The sequence below is a fragment of the Macroventuria anomochaeta genome (assembly GCF_010093625.1).
Source record: "Macroventuria anomochaeta strain CBS 525.71 unplaced genomic scaffold BU25scaffold_4, whole genome shotgun sequence".
NCBI classification, from domain to species: domain Eukaryota; kingdom Fungi; phylum Ascomycota; class Dothideomycetes; order Pleosporales; family Didymellaceae; genus Macroventuria; species Macroventuria anomochaeta.
Window position 1 is genome coordinate 81,613 of NW_022985365.1, and position 13,755 is coordinate 95,367.

At 54.9% G+C, this 13,755-nt stretch overlaps 7 protein-coding genes across 7 annotated transcripts in view; 3 read left to right on the forward strand and 4 right to left on the reverse strand.

Annotated features, from left to right (window-relative positions):
• The window catches only part of BU25DRAFT_407034 (uncharacterized protein), a 4,507-nt gene extending 4,132 nt beyond the window's left edge, over window positions 1-375 (forward strand). Inside the window, exon 3 of the mRNA XM_033705438.1 lies at window positions 102-375. Within this exon, the coding sequence (XP_033565563.1) occupies window positions 102-110 (9 nt within the window). The 3' untranslated portion in view covers window positions 111-375. The remainder of the gene's footprint in view (window positions 1-101) is intronic.
• A 638-nt stretch (window positions 376-1,013) lies between these two features.
• Window positions 1,014-1,950, reverse strand: BU25DRAFT_478896 (uncharacterized protein). Its single transcript, XM_033711010.1, has one exon. It carries the CDS (start codon window positions 1,738-1,740, stop codon window positions 1,414-1,416), a length of 327 nt encoding a protein of 108 aa, XP_033565564.1. The 5' UTR covers window positions 1,741-1,950; the 3' UTR covers window positions 1,014-1,413.
• A 92-nt stretch (window positions 1,951-2,042) lies between these two features.
• On the forward strand, window positions 2,043-3,120 carry BU25DRAFT_359601 (uncharacterized protein). The gene has a single exon (XM_033703644.1). It carries the CDS (start codon window positions 2,178-2,180, stop codon window positions 2,979-2,981), a length of 804 nt encoding a protein of 267 aa, XP_033565565.1. The 5' UTR covers window positions 2,043-2,177; the 3' UTR covers window positions 2,982-3,120.
• Window positions 3,121-3,265: 145 nt separating this feature from the next.
• Window positions 3,266-4,783, reverse strand: BU25DRAFT_428346 (uncharacterized protein; the record flags this gene model as incomplete). The annotated part of the gene is made up of 2 exons (XM_033708503.1): window positions 3,266-4,363; window positions 4,583-4,783. The coding sequence occupies 2 exons, from the start codon at window positions 4,781-4,783 to the stop codon at window positions 3,266-3,268; spliced, it is 1,299 nt and encodes a 432-aa protein (XP_033565566.1).
• A 2,910-nt stretch (window positions 4,784-7,693) lies between these two features.
• Window positions 7,694-10,200, reverse strand: BU25DRAFT_437186 (uncharacterized protein; the record flags this gene model as incomplete). The annotated part of the gene is made up of 3 exons (XM_033708989.1): window positions 9,477-10,200; window positions 9,299-9,420; window positions 7,694-9,247 (listed from the first exon to the last, which is right to left on the reverse strand). The coding sequence occupies exons 1-3, from the start codon at window positions 9,826-9,828 to the stop codon at window positions 7,694-7,696; spliced, it is 2,028 nt and encodes a 675-aa protein (XP_033565567.1). The 5' UTR covers window positions 9,829-10,200.
• A 433-nt stretch (window positions 10,201-10,633) lies between these two features.
• Window positions 10,634-11,257, reverse strand: BU25DRAFT_323884 (uncharacterized protein; the record flags this gene model as incomplete). Its single annotated transcript, XM_033702267.1, has 1 exon — window positions 10,634-11,257. A coding segment is annotated over one exon (624 nt), but the record flags the coding sequence as incomplete, so codon positions are not given.
• A 487-nt stretch (window positions 11,258-11,744) lies between these two features.
• On the forward strand, window positions 11,745-13,556 carry BU25DRAFT_454834 (uncharacterized protein; the record flags this gene model as incomplete). Its single annotated transcript, XM_033709898.1, has 1 exon — window positions 11,745-13,556. One exon carries the CDS (start codon window positions 11,745-11,747, stop codon window positions 13,554-13,556), a length of 1,812 nt encoding a protein of 603 aa, XP_033565569.1.
• Window positions 13,557-13,755: the final 199 nt, after the last annotated feature.

Genomic DNA, 13,755 nt, shown 5'->3' on the forward strand with positions numbered 1-13,755 from the left:
ACGGAGCAACCGCGCTGATGCAGGCGGCACGAGGCGGACACAAAGACACGGTGGAGGTGCTGCTCAGCGTTGGCAAGGCTGACGTTGAGGCGAAGGACCAGCACGGATGACAGCACTGATGCAGGCGGCACGTAACAAGCATAAGGATACTCATGAGCTCCCGCGGTTGTACGTGAAACGTAACTGAATGCACAAAGTTTAGATGCGCCTCAGCATTAATAAACATTGGCCCAAAAGGATGTGAGGACGAACCTTGTCTCACATGCTGCTTTCGAGGTTTCACATCAATACTGATGAAATAGTTATCATCAAGCACACGAATGTTGTGTAATCAAAGAGCATACCTGTCAGCTACACCTGCCGGCAGGGCCAGCGCCAGCGCTCGACTGGCTGCGTCCATCGCAGCGACAGTGGGTGTGCAGGAGAAATGAGCAAGAGGCCAGTGGGCTCACACTCCCAACTTCTAAGAATAGCACACGAGCGACTGTGATTGTACACGCGCAGGGAGAAGCTTCTAGAAGCATGCGCCACAGCTCGACTATCTAGCATAGCGCAGGTGTTCAATGCAGGCCGCTAAGTGTACAATACACAACTACATAAGCGCGCTGCGCCCTCGTTCTCAAACTTGCAAGCTTGCCTGTGTCTGCGGACAAACTCGGAGCGTATGTTAACGGAGGGTGAAGACCCTGACAATCTGCAAGCATCTTCTGAGACTGAGGTACTATCCTCTCAAAACATCGAGATGATAGTTTGGGCCGATATCAAAGGTGTTACAGGGGTACACACTTGCTGTCGCTTCGGATGCCGCGAACAAAATGGCGAACAGCACGCACAGGACCACTGTAATTTAGTGCTGTGGACTGAAAGTAGGCGAACTTGTACCTAAGGAACGTTGTTGTATCACCTGCAGCTTTATATACTTGCGGCGTTGAGGTGCGAGTTGCTTGGAGCAGAAATCTGATTTGGCGCGGGGGGATATTCGAACCGCGGGGATGGACTTTATATAGCGATGTTTGTGTATCGTTTATCGCCCAAGCAAAGATGCTCTGATCGTCGGAGTCCTTGATAATTTCTTGCTGCAGCTGTCGGAAGGCTCTGGTCTTGCCTTCTCCATACAAGACCGCACCTGGATGTCGAAGTCCCGACAGACAATACGCAATGCCCTCACCTTTCGTGGTGACCCTCCTCGACGCCCATGACATACGCATTGCCACACTGGCGTTTTCAAGCTCTTCTCTGAGTAAAAAGCTTTCCGATATGCCAGTGACCTCTGCTATGATCGAAGACGAACACCTCTTCGTTGTAATCCTCGTCCAACCAGATGCAAAAAACTCCACCCAAGGTGGCGCAATCAGCTCCTGTACTGCCTAGCCTCTGGTAAACCATCTGCTTTTGGCGAACGTAGACTCCATGTCAAGAATCAACGAAGTAGGCAAGACGGACTCCGGCTTGTCGGTACCATTGAAACATGGAATTAATAGCCTCGCTGAGCTCGACATGATTCATTTCATCAATACAGCAGGTATCGATCCAGAAGAATTCGTATCCAGCTTTTACTGCCACACGACATCCTTCCACAAGCTTCGCGTACTTGGTTTCTTTTCCTGCTTTGCGATGGGCTTGTACGTCCTGATACGACAGTTTCCCGGTTTCCCAAGTGTGCAAGAGGATAGCGTACGGCGGTGCGACGGTGGGCTCAAACTCTTCGTGTTCCAGCGTTGAAGCATTGATCAGCCACATATTAACGAATGCGTTCCGGTGATGTCGTTTTCACGTATCTGAACAGGTGTTATAGAATCCAACATCCAGCCTGTGCATAAGCACCAAACTGAGGCTGAACCAGGCCACCGTCCTCTCTTCCTTGCAATTCCACGAGCCTTGCAAACCTGTGTAGCTTTGAGGTGACGTGAAAGAGCGGCTGACGTGAAACATGAATGTGGCCAATGGTAAGCCGTGCCTACTCGTGATTTGTACAATTTGCATAGACACAAGTGTTGTAGATAAGCCCAGGGTGGGGCAACGCGGCGCGACTTCCGCCATTGTTCACCTCACCGCAACGCGTTTTCACACAATGCTGCGCTCATGGTGCTTGTTCTTCGAGACGACGCGTCAATCTACCGACAAAACTGTACCCTGAGGATAACCACCAAACACACTGCCTCAAGCCGTAGCGCAAGATGAAGACCAGCAAATTCGCCCCAAAAACGCCTCTAGAGCAGCTCACTCAGTCCAGAGCCGAGAAGCTGAACCAAGACAAGAATAGGGCTACGCGCCTACTGGGACGCTTGCGATGGAAAGCCGAGCTGCTTATGGTTTCGTACTTCAAAGTGATGGAGATGTTGCAGGCTGTTGACCAGCAGAATGGGCATTATGAGTCGCACAAGACTTTGGCAAGACAAGCAGAATCCATGTTCAAGATTGACTTCTTCGAGTTCTACACCCTTCTAGAACGATACATCACCGCCTGCCTCACTATTCTTGGCGTCAGTGTATCCGCGTCTGCACCTCGAGAGAACTTCAACGCCCTTCGATACATTACGAACCCGGATCTGCAGCGCACGCGCCCGTTGGCTTCACACGCTTTCCACGCAAATCTCTTGGAAGCACTCGACGACGAAAACTGCCCTCTACACAGCTCGCTCGGCGTACAAGATGTTCGCATACAATTGGGCTTGGCGAAGGACTACCGCAATGCATGGAAGGATGCAGATGAGAAGGAAGGAACGGACAGCTGGAATGCCGACAGAGAGAGCTCTTCCAAGAACGTCAAGTTGCCTGAGCTTGGGCTTGAAGCAATGCTAAGGATCCTCATCATTGGCTGCGGGCACGCAAACGATGTCGTGCAAGCTTATGCAGTCGCTGACGTGAACGGCAGCAGCCTGTCCAGTCAAGACTTTGAGCATCCGACTTACGCCTACGACAGCATGGTTACGGGTGATATACCACTCGAGTACATGGACGATGCAATGGAGCTCGACTGAGCAGGACCCAACATGCGCACCTATTGATGTACACAGACCCTATCCCAGCGCTTCGTCGCTGCGAGATTGTCTGATGCTCACACTTCCCCAACCTCGACTAACACGACAATGCGTACAAGCGAACGTCACTGATACTCCCAACGACTCCGTGGAACAGAGAGCCAATCGCTGATGTAAGGATGCTCTAAATTCTCTACACAAAATGGTATCTAAGACGCAAAACTGCAAACGCATCCGCGCCGGTGTGACGGCATTACTCAGCCCAAGTACCATTACATGTCGACTCAAACAGCGATCTCTTTCGTCATGCCATGGCCCCTGCTCTGTTCGTCCTGAAGCATGCTGTCTGCTCTTTCTCTGTTTGCGTCCGTGCGCGGGGTGGCTGTGCTTGCCATCTTCTCCTGTTCATACTCCCATTTACACCTTTCTTTACAATCCCAACAAACGCTACGCTTGCACACTCGCATGTCGTATTTCCACTCATGTCGATTCAGCATCTCATGACAGTGCGCACAATCCAGAGGAATCACCACAGTCTCCAGGTCGCCCAGCCGTCTCGCGATGCTCAAGCCCTTGCTTGTGCGTGTCCTCAGCCTCATTTCGCCATCGCCTTGTTGTTCGATACCGTCGAAGACAACAAGCTTGTCGAACTTGCACCACCAAGCCGGTCGTCCACCCGCCTCGGTCTTCGCACGAACCGATGTGCTAGTGAATGCCTCTGCTTGAGCACCCGGTCCAGGTATCAAGCAGCCATTGACGGTTGCACGTGGCGGCGTAAAGACATGTACCTTCTCCTCAACATCTCTCTTCTTCGGCGACATGTTCAACCGGTCTTGCAATAGCTGTGTGGGCGACCGCAATGCAGCCTTCGATTTTGTCTTCGAGTTGCGGATGAGATCATATCGCAGATCGAGTTCGGATCGGGGCTTCGCTGGGTCTGGCGCGCTGTTGAAGCCAAGGTTCAGTTCGGCGGGGCGCTGCAGTCGGGCGATCGATTTCGTTGGTTGAGGTGACGCTGTTGTTGGTTTCGAAAGCGACGAAACACGTGATCGTGCGAGGACATGGTCGTTCGAAGCGATGGAGGACGGTTGTGAAAAAGCCGGAGAGCTCTCGTTATCGGACATGTATACGCCTGAGTCTCGATCACGGAGGTTTGTCTCAATCTTCCCTAATGCCACCGGATCTGCCCTCTTTTCGACGGACAGGGCGGAGCCCGATTCTTTTGGTACAAGAGATAGCGGTCGCGACCGTGAAGTAGAGGTGCCTTCTTCCTCTTGACTCGGTTCGATTGTAGCAGAGGGCTCCTCTATCGATGTCGATTCGGGTGCCGGAGACCTAGTCCGTGGCGCGTTCTCTTCGTTTTTCTTTAATTCCACCACGGTCTCCCCATCAGTCGCCATACTCCCACTCGCATCGGTATGGTCAACAGGAGATGGCTCCTCAGGCACAAGAGCCAGCGATTGTGGGTGTGGCGATGGTTCATCGATGTCCAACAACGAGTTGTCCACCTTTGTCTCACTGCCCAGGGTTTGTTGTTGTGTGGGTTCTTCGTACTGCTTCGAACTTGGTTCGGCCGGCAGCGTCGATGTTGGCCCGATGACCGGTGTCTGGTCTCCTGGGAGTTCCTGTGCATCTTCGTCAAAGAGGAAAATTCCAGAGTCTTGGTTGCCCGGATTCAAGTCGACAGCTTTTGAGGTACCCGGAATGATTACGCTCAGCTCTTCCGTCACGGCAGCATCGCTGAGGAGCGGAGACTTGGATTCGTCTGGTTTCGAGCTTTTCCAGAAAGCAAAAGACGGCATTATGAAAGAGTGTCAGAACAACAATCAAAAGAGGGACTCCGAGTTGAACGGTAAGGAATGACGACCAGCTTTGCACTCAAGGTCCCGAGGGCTCTTGTCCTCAAATGGAAGAACCTGATCCTCCTTTTCATGGCTCGGCGCAGGCTACTCCTAGCATCTACTTGCCCACCGGCCGCATCACCGTTTCTTCTTCATTGTCGACACGTGCGAGTTGCGTCTTACCCGTCAGGATACTCTTGCTGTGTGATAATCGCATGCCCCACTCTCATTGGCCGATGCGTTCTGAAACGCGGAGAGCTGGGAAGCGCGTCGTCACAGCTATGACCTAAGATGTTACAGACGGGATTGCAACTTCATGCGCACGCTAAAATGAGCGGGACTGGTATCGATAACGGGGACCTTGGGTTTATGCGGTGGGGTGCAGACGTTCCAAGACTTCGGGAGATTCGCGACAGAAGCTCCCGAAAACTGACAGGCAGGGTTCAAGGTGGAACCTGTTGCGGATATCGAGACCGATACCTGTTTGATACAGATCCTCTGGACGATACAAGTGTTCGTTCGAGCTGGGTTGCACCATTCAAGATTCCATCTCTAGCAACTGCCGGCTGGTGTCTTCACATGGCACAACCATAATACCAACCCGCGATGCACCTTTCTTGCCATTTGAGCAAGTTCTCATACTTGACCGGGACCTTCAGTTGAATCCGAGTGTCGTTCTCAAGTCACTGACAAAAAAACAGTGCGTATGATGGATTCCAATATACGATCCAACCCCGCACACTGCCTGATGAGGCAATGTGGATGTGAACTGTCGATTGTAGTACTACGAGAGGGCGAATATCTACATCGTGCGGAAAGCGGGCCTAGTAACGAGCTGGCCAATGAGAGCGCTGCATCTGCGCGGACACTGCCCCTACCACAACAGCCAGTCCCTCCTAGCGCATGTCATCCCATGGTGCATACATCGACTTTCTCCCCTTCCAATCTGGGGGCACTTCAAAGTGCGAGTTCTCTACCGCTTTCCACAGCTCGGCAGAGTCTTGATCGCGATTCCTCGCTTTCCTCACCACATACGCCAGATCCTCAAAGTTCGAACCCATCTGCCCAGCAGCCTTTGAGCACCAACTTCAGTGTCTTTTCGTCGCCTTCTCTGAGCGCACAATACGCTACGCCTTTGTGTATCTTCTCACGAAAGTCCTCAGGAACTTTCTGTAGCTTCGATTCAAAGTTTTCCTTGGAGCCTTTGCGGAAGGCGAGGAAGACTTGTTCTAAGGGCGTTGTATCTGCAACCGTCAGCCCAAAATCTACTTGAAACGCCATAGTGCTGACCTTCTATGATTTGCCAATTACCAATGCACACACTTGATCATGAAGCCAAGCGCGTTTCTAGCAGCCATGTTGATGTACTTGTGCTCCCGGATCAAGTGTTGGAAGACCTGCTGGGAGTACTTCACTTCGGTGATCGAGCCGGCTTTCTTCGTGAGATAGGTTGGGCGGTAGCAGAGGAGTTCGGGAGGGGCCATGACAAAGACCCAGGATAGTTTTGCATTACGGATGCTGAACAAGTCGAAGATGTCAGCAGCTGTTCGATTGTTGAATCGGCAAAGCTGACGTAGCGGACTTGGGCACAACTACGTGGGCTGTGCAGTAGGCTATCAATGATCCTTGCGGAATGCTCGCGAAAACACTGTAGATAACAGCATCGAATCTACCTACTCCAATTCGAGTCCTTTCAATGCAAGTCGCATGCTGCGAAAGCTTCTATCATAAGGACCCACGGACTGGTCTTCCGCTTCGATAACTGCACATCCATCCAGCTACGCAAGCTTCGACATGATGAAATCCTTATACCCAACCGCATTTCCGTGACTGGTGCTTCGCAACCAACCTGGAAACTAGGCACTCTCGAAGCCCAACCTGAGGCCAACCATAGAAACATCCTCGCTGCCTTGTCTCTTCCATCGACAGCTCAGCAGCAAAGTTCTCAAACTCACTGCGAATCTGACCCTCGCTCTGAACGTTGGGTTGTACTTCCGCGTCCGCGATCCCACGGTTGTATTGGAGGTTCTGGAACGGCATGTCCAGGCCTGCAGCACGCACGAGTGTATGCGACAGGTGCAGCATAGTAGCTTGCTCGGGCTCACGGCGGACCTCTTCACTGTGGCGGAACTGGTGGAGATCGATTCGTCGACGCTGTCCCGGGCGCGGAGAGGATAGACCCGAGACTCATTTTGTCGGCCGTTGATGGCGCGGTCGACACACTGGGGACAGTCGATGGGAGGCTCTTGGGTAAGAAGCGAAAATTGGAACCGGCGAAAGACTCTGGAAAAAAAGGATTGGGGGAGCGAAGGAAATGATGTGTATAGTGCAAACAAGACAGTCAGACATGGAGCGGCAGGAGAGACAAACGGAAGGCGCTGTCTCACTGCTCGTTAACACAGGTACAAACTGAGGCTGTTAGAGACGAGCTTGAGCGAAGAGAAAAGTCTCATTAGCCACAGATCTATACGCAAGATGTTGCAAGTACCCGATACATATACAGTAAATCATCCGCCAGATGTCCATCGTCGTAAATGCCCGTCATCGTCCATAACTAGGGAAGAACAGTGTCGCCGAAGAATGGTATGCAAACAAGATAAAGGAAGAAATAAGCAAACGCGCCTGAGGTGAGGCCGAAGCCAAGGTAGCTTTTCCGTATGTTGAAATGCCGTGAGATGGGGAACGCCCAGGATGCAAGTTCGCCGTTCTTGCCAAACTTTTTGAGACTTTTTGAGAACTTTTTTTGAGACTTTTCGAAATGTCGTGTAAACGAGAGATGCCAACTTTTGTGCTTTCGTTGCCGGAAAGTGTGTCGCTGCATCATCGCCGTGATGCTAGGCGGATCACCATTGGTGTCGTGTCGTAGAGTCTTCACGCGTTACTGCTCCCCCAAGGTCCACTCCCCCTCCCCAGCCCACTCAACCCTGAACTCTTCTGCCCACCAATCTGCCCACCCACCGGAGCAAGATTCGGACTCCCCTTCCCTCCGCTGCCCCAACTCAGCCCACTCAGTCTCTTGTTGCTCGTACTGCTCGTCGTACTCGCGCCATCCTGGCTCTTCTTGACATCGTCTTCATCCTCCATGCTGAACAAGCCTTGCTCTTCCTCAATCCTCTCGCGATTGATGCTGCTGCTGCTGCTGACTGCGCGGTCTAGGTTGGCCAACCGCCCACCGGAGCTACCGATGCTGGAGCCGGAGGTGAGGCGGTTGATGCCAGGGTGTTGCGGGTTGGCGGTCGCTGTGCTGTTCAGTCCTACAGCTTCTTCCCGCGAGGACAGGCGTGTGCGCTGGAGTTGCTGGCTGATCATGCTCATCGAAGCTTGACGAGGCGGCGAGGAAACGAAGGGACTCGTGTCGCCGGAGGGAGGGCGATTCATGGCGCGGAGGGACGGCGACGCTCCGGGGTGGAGGCTCGAGTTGCGGAGCGGAGAACCGACGTGGCCGAACGCTGATGCGCCTGGCAAGGAACCGGACTCGAAGTTGTCGTTCACCGGTCGCGATTTGCCCCACAGCGATTGGAATCGGGAGGGCGATCCGGCCGCTACAGATGGCGATCCATAGCGTGTGTCCGAGGCGGTAGGTGAAGCGCCTAGCCTAGACATGGAAGCGTGCTGTGAGAACGAGTGGCTCTCGCTGTCTCCCTGGTCGCGTGAGAAGCGGCGCATCTTCTCCTGCGGCGTGAGGAGATCACTCAGCGAGTGCGGCAGCAGGTCTTCCTCGAACTTGCCAATCATGTCCGCGTCGTCCCACTCCTCGTCCTTGTATGTTGGCCGCGCACCCACGCTCGAAGACATGAGATTTCTCGACCGGTTCGCGGCAAGCTCCGAGTGCAGCATCCTCCTCCCAACCGGCGGCTCAACCGAATCTGGCGGCGAAGAGCCCAGCGCGGCTGCCCTGCTTCTCGAGCCGTCGCCGAATGCGGAGTCGTGCAGATTCCGTAGCGCAGATGAATCAGCGTGGTAGGAGGACGGCGGCGAGCCTGCCAGGAATTTGGCGGGAACCGAGGACGCAATCGGGCCGTAACGCGCCATGTGGGAGATGCCCTGGCTATCAAACGACGCAGGTAGCGGCACGTCCATGACGCTGAGCCCCTTCTGTACCGGCGACAATGCCAACCGTCCGTTCTCGTTCGGCGGAGAACCGTAGTTGGAGCCCGGGTGCGAGGAGAAGGTAGTGTCGATCGTGGGTATCATGTCGTACTGGTTCTTCGGCATAGCGTACGGATCGTCCTGCATCGCGTACTGGTAGCCGGCCTGCATTGGGGCCATGTGAGCCTGCAGAGTGAGCAGCGAGCTGTTCATAGGCGGCTCCTGGTTGTGGATGGTGACGCGGCCGAAGTGGCCTCTGCCCGTGTTGGCGTTGACGACATGGCCGTTGGGGAGGATGTGGGCGAGTGCGCATTTGTGGCCGAACTTGCAGTTGCCCTGGCCAAGCAGTTAGTATACCGCCGCCGCACGATAGGGTGAGCGTCCGACCTTGGTGAAGTACTTGCACGGCGCTCGCTCCGTGGCGGGCTCGTCCGAGTGCAGGAACGGACATGCCTTTCCAGCCTGGCACGCGCCTTGCCGGTAGAACTTGCAGGGGACGTGTGATGTGCCTGTCGCCGTCAGCAGATGGCCCGTGTGACGCACAGCAGGTCGCTCGATGCCCTACTCTTGTTGTTCGGCGGGCTGCGCGCGCCTGCAAAGCCCATCTCGCGCAGGTGAGCGCCGTTGCCGTGCCCGTTCACGCGCCCGCCTGGCACCGCCATAGGCTGCCCGTTGCCGTTCGCGCTCGCCATGCCGCCGGTCAGGGCGGTGCCGCTGTTCGTCGAAGTCTGTCGCAGCGCGCGCGCAGGCCGAGGCGCGTTTTGCGGCGGACTCGAGGCGTATGCAGCGGTCGGGGGGCTCAGCTGGTGGGCAAACGCTCCGTTCTGGACATGCGATGATGGTGGGGGAAGTCCGTAGTGGGGCTGCTCGTCGGCCTCTGCGTTCGGATGGCTGGTGGGCGCAAACGCGGTCGACATGGTCACGTGCCTCCACCGAGCGGAGCAGTGGCTGCAGCGAAGGTCGAGTGAGTCTGCGACGTGCAAACGAAGGACGAGGATACGCAAGTCAGAGCCTCGGAGCCCAGCACCTGGAGTAAGAGCCTTGATATCACCGGCAGCTATGGCGACAGTGGGAAGCGCCTAGGCCGCACTCGGCTTAGCCCGGAAAAGGCGGCGGGTTCGCTTGCAGCGGGAGACTCGGTCGGACGTGGAGCGGAGCAAGCTTGCTTCGACATCAACGCGCCGCTGACGCCGAGAAAAATTATGCTATCGCTATGTCGGACGCGTATTCGCGACCAAGGGTACGGGTGAAGTTCGCAGCACGCTCGCATGAGGTGCCACAGACGGTTGGAGAAGCAGGACAGCCATGCTAAAGGACGATGCGTCGTCTATATTGCATCGAGCTGTGAGTCGCCCGCCTCAGGGTCCTGCACCTGCGCAGGCGCGTCACGCGGGCCGACGCCGTCACGCGGCGGCCGCTGAGGCAGACTTCACCACCTGGATGCTGGCTGGGAAGGCGTCCCTGAGACATTCCTGTGCACAAGGAACGGCCCGCAGCCAACCAGAGAGTCCACGCCTTGGTCTGAAAGTTCCGCGCCATCCACTACAAAGTCATCTGCGCCGCCAATCGTGTATCACCTGCAGGAACACACTGTAACATCATGCTCGGTTTTGTACATTATACTGTCTGTCTAAGTATACTATGCTATCGTGCGTGTCGCCACGCATCCAATGCTCCCCTAATTAAACGCGCTCAACGCGCCGCTCGAAATGCCTCTCACAGGTGACCAACCCTCAGTATACCCGCAGAGCACGTGTTGTTGTACCATTCCAGTTGCAAATCGTCCATCATGTGCACTTGCGGGATGCTCAAATTATACGTATACGCGTTGAACTGAATCCCTGAGAGCGCTCTGAACTGGTCGTTAAAGAAGACCTGTGTGAGCTGGCAATGGACATACGCCCAGCACGCCGGTAATGTGGCATTCTGCTCAGCAACAAGGACCTCTTGCTTCAACACCGTGTCGTATCGATACCCTGAGATACGCAGCGTGCACGGCGTGAGGCCGTTGAGAGCGCAGCCGAAGAAGCCTGAGTATGCGTTGAACCAGTACGCTGTCACTGAAGCACGTGGGCCAGCTCCGATCTCGCCGGGAAGCAGTGTGCCAGCAAACGGCGTGTTGGGCAGGAGCCGTCCGGCAAGTGGTAGGAACATGGCGATGTTGGGCTGCGAGACTGCAGGGTAGGGCTCCCACTTGTCAGGGACGTATGTGAAGCCGTTTGCGTAGAAGAGGTGGTGGTAAGGCGCCTTCATCCCGTTGGCTACCAGCAGATCGCTTTCGTTGGGCCCAACCGTAGTATCATCGAAGGAGAGCGTAAAGTTGCCGGACTCGCCACAGTCCGTAGGTTCGCCTGCAGGTGCCCCATCGGTTTGTGTCGGTATCGCCACTTCGCGAGCAGCGGTGTTGACAACGGTCCTGAAGCTGCTCGGTATTGATGCAAAGAGCTCGAATGAAGGAAGCTCTGACAAGGGAGTCTGGCGAATTGATCTTGTGGTGAGCGGAATCGTCTGCAGGTCGGAGGGCTCTGGGCCAGTAACTGTCGGATAGGTCCCGGTCCAGTACGTCACAGTAGTCACGACAGTCGGCGTGGGAAAGACAAAGACGACCGATGTGTCCCCGTATGAAACAATCCTTGTCATCAGAGCGCGAGCTTGCAGGGCTGACGTTCCATTGGAACCAAGTGGTGGAGCCGATGTGACCACTACAGGCGCGTTGGTCACTGTTACAGTCGATGTCAAAGTACTGAAAGATGTTGAGAGTGGGGTTGTGCTGGAGCTGTTTGCAGCAACAACGCCAGGTGTGCCCGTCGTAGCACTTGATTCAGCAGAAGTAATGGGAGACGCCAAAGTGCTGGCAGGTAAACTCAGACTAGGGGAAGAGGAAGAGCTCAGCAGGCTACTCGATATCGTACCTGATGTGGTACTCGATGTGGCGTTGATGAAGATTGACAAGGAACCCACAGGTGCCGTGAGACTGCTACCCGTGACGGGAGACGACAGCGAGCGTGAACTCAGAGGGCCTACAGTTGCGGAGCTCAACATGCTTGACAAAGAGCTCACACTGCTCGAGGTCGTATTTGTCAAGACCGCAGATGATGCACCAACGGGCGTGGCGCTGCTGCTCGATGAAGCGTTGGATGGAACGGTAGAAGGACTGGGGGATGGCGTGACGCTGGCGGCAGCACTTGTCGGGCTCGACTGCGATGAAGTTGCTGTGCCCAGGATACTGCTCGAGCTTGTAGAAGTGTTGAAGCTAGGGCCCATGAGAGTGGTTGTGGTCGATAGACTGGCTGCTGGTGGAATGCTAGCCAACACACTCGTCGAAGGACTTGATGTAGAATTGGGATCAAACGAGGTGAGTATTGATAGAGTGCCGACTGTTGAGCTCGAGTTCCCCGTTGGTGCGATAGAGCCGGAAGTTGGGGCCGACGGGTTCAGATTCGACGTTGTTGGAGACGGTACCGACGAACTCGTGAGACTTCCTGACAACACCCCGCTGGACGTTACTGGAGTTGAGCTTGTGGTAAATGAAATGTCGGGAGAAGACGATGCCGATGAGATATCTAACAGAGATGATGAAGATGTGGCCTCAGTTCTAGATGTTCCTGGTGAGATGCTTGGCGAAGTAGGTGATGGTATTGGGACGACGATTGAAGATGAAGGGACCGCCTCGGATAGTGTCGAACTTGCTGTCGATAGTGATGCCGAAGCAGGTAGTGTGCTATCGAAGGCCATCGACGTTGGAGGAGGAGCAGACGCCGAAGAGCTGCTGGAAGCAGGAGTAACAGGAGACGTAGTCGCTGTGATAGTTATCGTCTGGCCAGAGCTTGTTTGTGTGATTGTTGACGTGAAGGCACCCGGTGCACTGCTACTGGTGGGCTGCGATAGCGATACGGTGAAGCCTCCGCTTGATGGTGTGACTGCTGAGCTCGCTGGTGTTGATGAACCTCCACTTGAATCAGATGATTGCAATGGAGGGATCGCAAACGACGTAGCGCCGCTAATGATGGTAGTCGCAGAACTGATAGATGTCGTGATCTGCCCTCCGAGTAGAGTAGATGTGAGCGTGACCGGAGATACCGTGGTCGCACTCAATGCAGTGGACGCTGGAGGCGTTGCACTGAGCACAGTTGTCGAAATCAATGTCACTGCTGTCGTCTGCCCACCAGGCAGAGTGCTCGTCACTGTAACGAGCAAGCCTGAGGTTATGGGCGACATCAGGCTGGTTGAGGGAGCCGGAGGTACAGCATTAGGAGGAGTAGCTGAAATGCTGATTACAGTCGTACGTCCATCAGACAGAGTGGTTATAGGTGCGGTAGAGCTCGATGCTGGAGGCAGGTTCGAGCCAGGCGATGAACTCAGTGGAGGCCCAGCGATCAGAGTTGTGGATGTGCTGGACAGGATCGTCGTCTGTCCGCTAGGTGTGATGCTGGTAATAACGAGGATAGTGCTCGACACTGTAGCTGAACTGCTGGTTATCGACTCGTCTGACAATGATGGCGCAACCGTAACGGAAGTACTGGTCGTTGAACCAGGTGACCCTAATGATACGCCCGGCGTTTGTGTGGCGGCCGAAGGCAGAGAGACCCCTGCTGTACTTGAGATTATACCCGGGGTGGAGGGCGTTAAGTTCAAAGTCGATTGAGTCGACGAAGCAACAGGGGGCGGATATGAACTTGAAGGCTGCGCGATGGGAATGTTTGAAGTTGAAGAAGAAGCGAATGGGGCTGTGGGCGGGCTCGGAGGGGTGGGCGGTAGAGGTACTGATGAAGGTACTAAAGTGACAGTAGATATCGTGATCACATTGCCGGAAGTGATGGTCGTGGTAAGCGTGGTACCAACGC